This window comes from Squalius cephalus (assembly GCF_949319135.1).
Source record: "Squalius cephalus genome assembly, chromosome: 11".
NCBI classification, from domain to species: Eukaryota; Metazoa; Chordata; class Actinopteri; order Cypriniformes; family Leuciscidae; genus Squalius; species Squalius cephalus.
The window spans coordinates 30110936-30123215 of record NC_137132.1 but is presented as its reverse complement, the minus strand read 5'-3'; the positions used below and the strand labels follow the sequence as shown (position 1 = coordinate 30123215).

The following is a 12280-nucleotide window of genomic DNA, read 5'->3' as shown; positions in this document are numbered from 1 at the left end:
TTAATATATATTAGACTAATATGAATAAATGCTGTAAAACTATTGTTCATTTTTAGTTTATGGGAACTAATTTTAACTAAATGAATTTACCCATGTATAAAGCTATCCATAAATCCTCCATCATATCACACACGATAAACTCCATATTTAAAGTTCAATTGTAGCAGTGAAATGGCTTTATTAATTGGCGAAGGAGATGTTGATCCAGTAACCAATCCAGGGTAAGGTCACATCATGCCCGATCACTGGTGCGAGACATTCAACCCGGTTGCTTGGTGACGGAGTGCAGTGAACGCGCTTGGCGTAACACTATCCAGAGAAGACATTGGGATACAACTTTACTCTCTCAATATGTGTATTTGAGCATAAGAGAGCACTTTATAGCATTCATGTTTTAGACTTGAGGGGAAATCGACAACAGCACAATGTCTTTTTCCATACTGGATAACAGGAAGATCGACGTGTGGATATCCATTGATTACTGAGTCTGTGCTCGTCGCCGTGTCAAACACAATGCCTAGCCGTCAAAAGAAAATCATATTCTCCATCGCAGGGGTGCTCTGCTTTGGTTGTGTTCTGGTCGTGGCAGCTGCGATGGGGACTCAGTTTTGGGTTCAAGCGGCTGTCCTGTGTCAGACGGGCGCACAGATCGTCAACGCATCGGGAGCAGAGCTGGAGAAATTCATCGGGAGCGCGACCTACGGGCTTTTCCACGGGAAGGGGATGAAACAGTGTGGTCTGGGAGACAGACCCTTTTATTTCTCTTGTGAGTAACTTAATCATCGTAACATAATGACAGTAAAAGTCTTAAAAACACACCAGAAATATAAAGAGTTCTTTAGGGGTTCTCATAGCAATGCAATAATACAAGACAAATTGCAATGAGCCTTCAAATGTATTTGGACACTCAAATTCAACCAATGCCGTTATAAACAACAATTCACAAATATTTGGTGAATCATAAAACCATAGATATGCTGTACAAAATGAAGGAAGTCTTTGTGGTTGCAAATATTAATGATAAGAAAAGCTCTTCCATCATTTGTTTACAGGCGCCACTTTTTTTGTGATTTGTGATTTGTATCAAATGCAGTGACATTCATATATTTTTGAATGTAGCTCCACTGAAGTTATGGTATCAGAAGGCTGGTATATAGTGCATGGGTCATATGAGCTACCTTTATCATTTTTCTTTTATTTCTGGATCCTTTTTGAAGCCTTAAAATATCCCAATTAAAGCTCGGAAAAGAGCAACCAATATATTATTCAAATGTTCTCCTTTTGTGTGCTATAGAAGAAAGAAAGTTTAAAAGGCTTAGAACAACATGAGGTTAAGTACATGATGACAGAATTTTAAATATTAGATGAAATATCCCTTTAAATGTCCAAATACTTTTTTGCGGCCACTGACATGTAACAAACCTCTTTCAAATTGTATATATATGCTATATAAACTATCAGTTGTCCCAGTATAAAGACAACACCACCAAAAATAAACAATTAAATGATTGTGTTTTCATTTTTATGTATATGTATTTCCATATACATAATTATTTTTATACTGTAGAAACTGTAGCCCATATTTTATCCCCTAAATCTAACTCTTGCCATCACAAAAAACTTTTTTACATTTTCAAAAAACATCACGCTGTTTTTCTCATGGGGACCAAAAAATGGGACATCTTCTCCATACAATGTAGGGTTTACCAGGCCACACACACACACACACACACACACACACACACACACGCACACGCACACACACACACACACCACCTTTTCAGTCATCAACCTAATGCTTTGGAAAATCGTTCCTGCATCCTCCAAAAGTCATCACACATGCATAGCAAGTAAATCCCCTTGAAAGTACTTTTAATGTAAGAGTCAAAGTGGCTGCTTTAAGAGACATCTGATTCATTTAGAACCAAGTAATATGTAGCTTTTCAGTTTTTTTTTTTTTTTTTTGAGTTTTGGGAGGGACTAGTTTCATTGAATGGAGCTCAACTGATGGATCTTTTATGACAGCTTCATGTACAACAGCATTCTTTCCTAATGAGATCTGGAAAAGGTCCAGATACCAGATACCAGAGCCAGACATTTAGTAGAACAAAAGTGAAGTGAGGTGAAGGCCAAGTATGGCAACCCATACTCATCATTTCTCTCTGTATTTAACACATCCAAGTTAGTGCACACACATTAGGAGCAGTGAGTAGTGAACACACACACACACACACACACACACACACACACTGCAAACCGTGAAAACACACCCGGAGCACTGGGCAGCCTTTTTTGCTGTGGCGCCCGAAGAGCGATTGGGGGTTAGCCTAACTCTCTAACCATTAGGTCATGACTGGCCACCTTTAAAATTTTGTCATTATAAATTTGTTTTTACTCACAAGGAGATGCATAAAAATTGGGGACAGAAAGTTTAATTTTATTGTCCATTCTGTTTGTCACAGAGAGGAAATTGTCTTTGACACTGGTTTCGCATATAAACTCATCCAATAAATAAATGCTTACATAGCGACACACAAACATAGAATTAAACAACTGCATAATTCCTTGACACATGTCCAAGCATCCCACAATAATATTAAAAAGATAATATCGCTAATATTAAATTAACAGAGATTACTTTTAATCATTTTCATTTCATACTCAAACTGTAAAAAATGACTTTTTTAGTGAATTTTTTTAGTTTTTTATATATGAAAAAATTTGAATAAAAGTGTTAGTCTTTCTACTTCAAAATGTCATGTTTAATTCGTTGTTTTACCTGCCAATTCTTTGTAAGTATTTGTGAAATGTACTTGCAATTTCTGAGTGAAAATTTCAGTGAATCTTATAATGATCACTCAAAAGGAAACACATGCAACAGTCTCTCACATAGGCAGTGAGATTGAAGACAATGATGACAAATGAAAAACTGTCTCCCCACACATTTTACTCATGTATGAATCAGAATGATTCATAGTCTTACACTCACCTACAGTTTGAACTCTAGAAATCTCTTTACTCTGTAGTTTTCCCTGACCTGATGGATGTGGTTCCAGCCAGTCTACATGTGAGCGTCATCTTCTTCTGCGCAGTGCTCATCATCTTCTCCTCGGTGTCCTGTGGGTTCTTCTTCTACAATGCCTTCGGAAGCCCATATGAGACACTGCATGGACCCCAGGGCCTTTACCTCTGGAACATGATAACCTGTAAGACTTTGCTCTCTCTCACACACACACACACACACACACACACACACACACACACACACACACACACACGCACACGCGCACACACACGCACACGCACACACACACACACACACACACACACACACACACACACACACACACACACACACACTTGTACATGTATTCTTGTACATCTATCTTTTTATGAGGACATTCATTGACACAATGCAATCTCTAGCCGCTCACCATAACTGTACCCATCACAACTAAGTGCCTAACCTGAACCCTTACTCTAAACCTACCCTTAACCTAATTATAACCTTATCCCTAAAACCAAGTCTTGACCCTCAAACAGGCCTTTAAAGGGCTCTCAGAAAGTGAGGACCGGCCAAAATGTCCTCACTTTACTCTCTTTGTCCTCACTCCAATGGTCCTCACAAAGATAGTTGTACAAGTACACACACACACACACACACAGACACACACACACACACACACACACACACACACACACACACACACGTTTTTACTCTGGACATTCTCTCAACCAACTCCATGAAGTTCATCATGGGATGCTTTGTAAACAGCACTGAAAGAGTTTCCATATGCCAGATTTCCTTAACTTTTTCTGTCCAACTCTTCAATAAAAAACAACAAAAAAAAACTAGGGCTGTCAAACGATTAATCGTGATTAATCGCATCCAAAATAAAAGTTTGTTTTTACATAATACATGTGTGTGTATGGAGTATAATTATTTTCTATATATAAATACACACACATGCATGTATATATTTAAGAAATATTTGCATGTATATACTGTGTATATATATTATATATAATTTATATTATATATAAATATTTTATATATAAATAACACATTTTCTTTAATATATATATATGCATGTGTGTGTATTTATATATAGAAAATAATTATACTCCATACACACACATATATTATGTAAACACAAACTTTTATTTTGGATGCGATTAATCGCGATTAATCGTTTGACAGCCCTAAAAAAAAACATTTATTTAGTATAAGTAAATACATTTATTTAGTCAATAAAATGATTTAGTAAATACAAGTAATTAGTAAATATAATAACATTAAACATTTACTTAAGTTCATAAGAAAAACAACATGTAAACAATATAAAACTAATTACAGCATTTACACTTTTTTTTTTTTTTTTTTTTTTTTTTTTTTTAATAGAAAGAGTCATTGGCAATGTAAAGTTTTTTTTTTTTTACCAGGTCAATAAATGCTTGAATTCTTTTGTCTTGAGAGAAAATCCAGATCCTGAAGACAGTATGTGATAAATATTTCTCACACACATCCACTCAGACAGGGTCTGTACTGAACCACGAGAGGAACGAGCCTCTGCGATTGTTTATCTGTGAGTAGTGAGAAAGTGAGCTCAGCTATACTGAGAAGAGAGAATTGATAAATGACATGATAAATAAATAAAGTGATGGAAATGAATGCGCTTGGTGGAACTGGCCAGATTTCCACTCCATCTCTAGTGTCAGGTGCCTCTGTTGTGTTTGTACTGATGGAGGCCATTTGACCTGTCCACACAATTAAACCACTAAGTCAAAAAATAAAGCAGGATCACTTGCAGTGATGGGAAGAGAGAATACTTTGGAGATTAATAGCAATTCCGAAGTAGTGTACAGTATATATATATATATATATATATATATATATATATATATAATTTTTTTCTTTCCTTTCAAAGTTTAATTTTAACCCATTCAGTACCTCTTTTTATTAAATAATTTGTGAAATGTTAATATTATTTAAACCTAAATGAAAATTCTGTTATGTCCATGAAGCAACAAAATGAGATGTGTGGTTGAATATATTGACTACTGTTTTCCGTACAATGAAAGTGGATGATGATTTCTACCTTTGAGATCCAAAATGGTAAAAAGGTACTGTAATGGTTTGGTTACGTTTGCGAAATTTTGCAGGCAAAACATATCCGTTGTCTGTTGTCAATAGTGTAGTGAAGTAATTATACTGAAAACCTTGTGTGCATTTAAATATGTTGCACCGAGACATCAATGACGGGAAATGTCATTTGTTCTGCTTCTGTGTATCTCATGACTGATCATTAAAAGCATTAAATAGCAACTCCAAAGGGCAAGACTTTCAGTAAGTAATGCTTTGGACTATTCTTCACAAGACTTGTGTTAGTCATATGAACTGCTTGAGGTACTTTTCTGCCCTTTTTGAAGACTGACAGTATAAATCACCATCCACTAGCATTGTATGAAAAAGAGCAGACAGAACTGTTATTTTGAGCTGTATTGAAGGCTCTAATAAAAGGCTAAATGTAGATAAAGTATCTCTTATTTGCCCAGATGAAGTGCACTTATAAAAGCCAAGTGAAGCAAAGTTCTTTTACAGTAAAAGGATGTGGTAAAAACCAAAGCTTCAAGAACACAGCTAAAGTCAAGGATGGTTGCTCTGAGACTTCTCTCATTTAAAGTCAGCATGAAATGGAAGAACCATTTTCTTTTCTTCTTTATTGTGACCTAGTGAAACAGCTTCTCGAACAAGAACAAATGTAGGGCGGGACTTGATTTTGTCAATTGTGACCCTGGAACACAAAACCAGTCATATGTCGCACGGGTATATTTGTGGCAATAGCCAAAAATACATTGTATGGGTCAAAATTATCGATTTTTCTTTTATGCCAAAAATCATTCGGATATTAAGTTCCATGAAGATATTTTGTAAATTGCCTACCATAAAGATACAAAACATGTATTTTTGTGAGTGAATGCAGCACAATCGCGAATATAAATGTTAAACTTTATAGGCGATTTTCTCAATATTTAGATGTTTTTGCACCCTCAGATTCCAGATTTTCAATAGTTTTATCTTGGCCAAATATTGTCCTATCCTAACAAACAATACATAAATGGAAAGCTTATTTAAAAAAAAAGAAGCTTATGCTTTCAGATGATGTATAAATCTCAATTTCAGAAAATTGACCCATGTGACTGGATTTGTGGTCCAGGGTCATAATTAGGAATCGATTGGATGGTCGTGGTTTGCTATTAGTGGATCTCATGTGAGTGTCATCAGCAGAGAAGAGAAGAAATGAGCTGCAAGAGGGAGGGGAAGCTATTTTTATTAAAATTACAAGGATACATTCATTAAAAAAATAATGATGTGCATGGATAAATCATTTATAATAAATACTGCAGTTTTCCATAATAGATTAAGAATTGTCCATTTTGATTTCATGGTGACTTTAAATGGATTACCCAAATATGAAGTATTTACTCTGCCTCATGTCATTACAAGCCTGAATGACTTTCTTTTTTCAGGGAAACACAAAAGAAGATACATTGTCCGTGCAATGAAAGTCAATAAAATTCCAATGTTGTTTTGGACCCCATTGACATTCATTGTAGCTCAAAAACATGAGAATGATGACCTAATTTTCATTTTTAGGTGAACTAACCTTTTAAGAATTAGGGAAGTTTGTTTCTGCCCAACCCGATCTCACAGCAATTCATACGAATTTTACAAGGTGGCTAATTCGTACGAATTCATACGACCTATTTTACGAGTTGCCCAATTCGTATGAATTTGTACGAATGACCTACTGACCCCCTAAACCTAACTGTCATGTGGGTTTAGACAATTCATACTAATTCATACGAATTAGCCACCTTTTACTCACTCATACTGTACGAATTCGTATGAATTGGTCGTGATATACCGTTGTTCTGCCACAGAATAAAAAAAAATATCTCACAATTCTGACTTTTTTTGCAATTGCAAGTTTATACCTCACAATTAACACTTTCTTTTCCTCAGAATTGTGAGTTTATATGTCTCAATACAGACTTTATAACTTGCGATTTCGAGTTTATATCTTACAATTCTGTGTTTAATCCTCGCAATCTCGAGTTTATAAAATCTGAGTTTAAAAACTCGCTTACTTTTTTTTCTCAGAATTGTGAGGTAAAAACTCACAATTGCAAGAAAATTACTTTTTCATTTTTTTTATTCTGTGGTGGAAGCAAGCTTCCATAAAGAACAGCTTTTCTATTATGCAAAATGTATTATTCTCTTTCCTGACAGGTTTCTGTGGCTGCTTGGTCCTCATTCTGTTCTCCTCTGAGGTCAAGCTGCATCACCTGACCGAGATCATCTTCAACTTCAACGAGGTCAGCTTCGTCTACAAGACGCAAAGCGAGAGGTACGACAGATCCTTCTGGCTCATCTTCCTCGCCTTCCTCACGCACGGTCTCAACATCTTGCTCATCCGCCTTGCTGGGATCCAGTTCCCCTTTCAGGAGGCCAAAGAGTCCGACATTAGCACTGGAGCTGCGGATCTCATGTACTGACCAGCTCTTTTGTTCTACTTCTTCCCCTGCACACGTCATCCTACCGCAGCGATTAGCACTTCTCAACTGGAGCCTTCAGTAAAGCAGCATCCGGTTTATTTTACAGCTGAACAGGCAAGGCACATCTAAACCTCTTAAGCTATTCAGACCATGTGTGGCGGTGAACTTGGAGATGCTCGTGTGTCTGCGAGAGAGAAGGGTTCTTATCTCGCAGCGGGGAGGCGGGAGCGAGGAACTCTCTCTTTCAATCAGTCTGCTGATGGAGCATTCATTCTGTCAATCACTGAAACAATTAACGCTCACCATTTCAAACGGCTGATGAAAACACCCTGTAGTTTCCAGTCTAGCTGGGGACATTACAGTTTCCTTTCGCTGTGGATCTTTCTTTCATAGTCCAGTTGTAGCACAAAGGGATGCCACAATTGGCAATTCTACAGTGACTCCAAAAAGTATTTTGACACTTAAGCCACACTCAAATATTTATGAATGTCTTTGCATTAGATAACAAAATAATCAAACTAAGCAGCACAAAAAGAAGTTTGTTTGTACATCCCCTAAAAATCTGCAAAAATGGCTCAGAAATGTGAAGTTAGCTCTGAGCAGGGTTATTGTTAACTGAATCTAAAGCTAAAACCATAAAAAAAAAACATTATTTCCATTACTTGAAATAAAATAAACAAGTGAAATATTTTACATTGAAGTAATAAAAAAGCTAAAAGTACAACCTAAGTCTAAATAAAAACCCTCTAAACTAATAGAAATAAAAAAAACACAACAAAGTTACTAAAACTTTCAAATTAAAACAGAAACCATTCAAATAAAATGTAAAAGTATAATAGTATATCAAGGATACTAAAATATCACTGGCTCTAAGATAAGATCTAGAATCATTTTTAGAATCATTTGTTTACAGTTGCCATGGCACATGTGTTTTGATATTTTGTTATCTAATGCAATGCCACTCGTAGATTTTATGTGTGTTTTTAGAGCCATTTTATAATGATATTTCAATTTCTGGTATTTGCCTACATATCATTTAAAGAAAACATGCATTGAAATGCATAAAATAAAAATAAAAAAGTCACATCAAAAAATAAATAAAATATCTTTAGACCAACAACCATGTCTTTAGAATTTCAGATACATGTAAAATATTGGCCACATACACACTGTAAAGTTTCAGGAGTGAGAGCCGCATTTAAATCGTTCTGTGTGTGTATGGGACACGACTCACTCCCAAAACTGCGACGAATGATGAATCTTGTGTGTTTGGTATTCTTTATTTTTGACAAAAGTAATATTAAAGCGACCAAAGACTCGTTATGTCCTGCTATTTTAACTGTACCACAATCTCCTGAGGCGTCATGTGTTGTTTATGTTTGTGAAGGCCCGTTCACACCAATAACTATAACCATAAAGATAACGCCTAGGAACTGATTAATTGGGATCTTGTCTGAGAGCCCAATCACCTTCTAGTGTAAAATAAAAGAGCCAATGGACATTGGCGTGCGAGATTTGCATCGCGCACCCCGCCCTGCAAAGTGGGTATCTCGCACATTCAAGTTTTCTGCTGAGGAGCCGAAACACGGTGTGTCCCGGCCGTTCAGCGGTGGTAGAGCTATTGTGGCGACGGGACGTAACATCTCCATTCCCTCCTTCTGGGAATGAGGGTTACATTAGTAACCTAGACATTCCCTATCAGTCAGTCACGTTCAACGCTACGTCAGCAGCGTGACTGTGGCTGCAGATGCCATATGCCCCAGGAGCCTCTGAAATCGTTTTAGTGGAACTTGAATGAATTCAGGCTGCCTGAGAATGCAACTCCATACCGAGAAAAGAGATTCTCTGCACGAGGGAGAGTTTGCTCTTTTCCCAGTTGACCCCGAGTCCCAGTTGGCTGAGGTGCTGGAGCACCAGGCCCTGTGTTCGCACAACTGCTCTTGCGTGTGGACCAGTATGAGCCAGTTGTCGAGATAGCTGAGAATGCGAACGCCGTTTTCTTTCATAGGAACAAGGGCCGCATCCACAACTTTTGTGAAGACACGAGGCGACAGGGACAGCCCGAATGGGAGGACTTTGTACTGATATGCTTAACCCTTGAACACAAAGCACAGGAATGGTCTGTGTCGAGGGAGAATCGAGACATGAAAGTACACATCCTTCAGGTCGATCGCTGCAAACCAACTCAGCATTTTAAACAGTAGCCGGTGAAGGACCTGATTCAAAACACACAGCTCCAAGATCAGTCGTAACCCACCACCTTTCTTAGGTACAATGAAGAATGGGCTGTAAAACCCTGACTTTATATTGGCTGGAGGGACCGGCTGTATCGCATCCTTCATCAGTAGGACTGTGATCTTTGCATGCAGGACAGGTGAACTGGGTGCCCCTGATCTTTGGGGGACGCCAGGCTAACTGAATCGCATAGTGGAGTCTGATGGTCCGAATTAGCCAGCAAGACGGCCTGAAACACTAGCCAGACCTTCAGAGACCGTGCAAGCGGGCAATAGGAGAGGGGGATGAGAGTGGCAAGGCACAGCGGCAGCGTTTTGTGGACAAAATTGCATCGCAACTGCGCACTCCACCAGGGGGATCTCCACGTACCCCACGTGAGGCAGCGATCGAGGAAACGAGCGCATCCAGAAACACACGGGTGGAATGACATCTTTAAAAAGACTCAACGTCACACCAGTGCTTGCTTATTAAGGGGACAAAGCTCTTTTTAGTGCTGAAGCGCACAGGGAATGGTCACTGCACAGCGTGCAAGACTATTGGAAGCCTGCAGTGGACACTGGAACTCTTTTAGTTCAACTGGAATAAATGCAGAGAGTCTTTTAGAATGCAATGTACCTTTAAATGCGACCACAGCTGATGCACCGTCACACCAACACTCTCTGGAGAGTATTACGATCTGTCTAAGTTAAATCGTAACAAAAGAAAATAGACATGACTCCCACGCCCACTCTCCCGTGGAACTCCACTCTCCCACTCTCCCATGACTCTCAGACCAAAAGATAAACCAACGAGTCCAAGATTCAAGAAAAACGATAAACGTTTTATTAAGATTAAGAAGATGAACATATAAGTAAAATAGAATATTTCCAGAGTAACATAAACCAATGGGTGTATAATCTTCAGAGAGACCCAAGGCCCAAAATAACAAACAAAACTGATAATAAACAAAATATCAAACTAACTAAATATCAAACTAATCCAGCAAATTACCCTAAACAATCTACGAGCAAATCTCGCACATCAATGTCCATTGGCTCGTTTAGTTTACACTCAAAGGTGATTGGGCTCACAGACGAGATCCCAATTTGTCGTTTTAATTCTGAAGTAAGGTCGAGCGTGACTGACTGATAGGGAGCTATATTAGCGTCCACACGAGCGAACGATATCATTTTGTTTATAAGCGTGTACTTGCCTGTCACTTTAAATGCTCGAGCTCGTTACAGCAGGATGGATTCTAATTGGCTTTCAATGTTTTAATCGTTCATCAGGATAAAATCATTCTGAAAAGTGTTTCCAACGATATCATTTCTCTGTGTCGTATATATTGAGAACTATATCGTTATCTTTATAGTTACTGTCCTTGGTGTGAACGGGCTGCTATTCAGAGGGCGCTCTTGGTGTGTTGCCATGTCCACTTATTATACACGTTTTTGGGCTTGTTAGGTTTGGTTAGTAATGCGATCAAGTTTATGGAAATATTACAGTGGGCAGGTGCTGGTCGCAATATTTTGATCTTGTTTTCAATATATATATATATTTTTTTTCTAGCAAGATCTGGCAACCTGAATGAATCAAAGTTTGTACCATTTTTACGTTTTTTTTTTTTTTTTTTTTGCACCGCACACATACAGAAGAGAGACACATCTCTGATGTGCATTTAAACATGTCATTAACAAGTAGTTGTTCAGTTCGGTTGCGTGCACACTGCCTAGAATCTTTGTAAATGCGGTTGTCACTACCTGCATTTTTCAGTTAATTTGGTTGTAGAATACGGTTGTCACTCCCGTAAATTACTGAACCGTGTTCAGAACAGGATTAATCACTAAAAGGTGATCTGCAGTGTGTACGTGGTCATTGCTATTGATTTATCACTTATTAGATGATCAATATGGTTTTACTGTTATCATTCTACGTTTAACTACTAATAGGTTATTCAATGACATTAATCTATTTGCATTTTCTTTTTCATAAATGTCTAATTCTTACTTGTGTTATTTGTGTTTATACACTCACATTGTGCAAATGTGCCACATTAATGATAACAAAATGTTTAATGGATCAGTTGTTGGTATGTAAACAATGAAATATTCTCAAATGGAATTCCTAAACTGTGTTTTTACACGATTTTAAGTCAATTAAAAATCATAATAAATAAAAAATGTAAGTAAAAGACTGTACTGTACTTTTAGTTATTTGGCATACAGTATACTCATTAGTTGTGATTATTAGGATATAGAATGAGAGGGGCCAAAAATGCACTAAAAATGTAAAAAAATACACAATAATGTTATGCATAGATATGCTGTATCAATTCTGAGACACTCTTTTTCATCGTTGTTATGGGAGTGCAGCTTTTCCGGTCACTATGAATCCTGTGCCTTTACTCAAAATAAAATTTTACGAACTATTCTAGTTTCAGTTTCTTTCTTTTTCTAGTTTCAAAACATATTGCTTTGTAATTGTACTGTATAAAGAAGAATGACAG

The 12280-nt window shown here is 37.4% G+C and overlaps 1 protein-coding gene across 1 annotated transcript; it reads left to right on the top strand.

The window, feature by feature from the left end:
* Positions 1 to 229: 229 nt before the first annotated feature.
* clrn1 (clarin 1) lies at positions 230 to 12195 on the top strand. Its single transcript, XM_079886937.1, has 3 exons — positions 230 to 766; positions 3027 to 3206; positions 7295 to 12195. The coding sequence occupies exons 1-3, from the start codon at positions 514 to 516 to the stop codon at positions 7558 to 7560; spliced, it is 699 nt and encodes a 232-aa protein (XP_079743063.1). The 5' UTR covers positions 230 to 513; the 3' UTR covers positions 7561 to 12195.
* The last annotated feature ends 85 nt before the right edge of the window (positions 12196 to 12280 follow it).

Bases quoted from the DNA above. Each gene is read 5' to 3' on its own strand.
- clrn1 (XM_079886937.1), top strand. From the start codon at position 514: ATGCCTAGCCGTCAAAAGAAAATCATATTCTCCATCGCAGGGGTGCTC. The intron at 767-3,026 runs GTGAGTAACTTA...TTTACTCTGTAG, and splicing joins CAGACCCTTTTATTTCTCTT to TTTTCCCTGACCTGATGGAT. The intron at 3,207-7,294 runs GTAAGACTTTGC...CTTTCCTGACAG, and splicing joins CCTCTGGAACATGATAACCT to GTTTCTGTGGCTGCTTGGTC.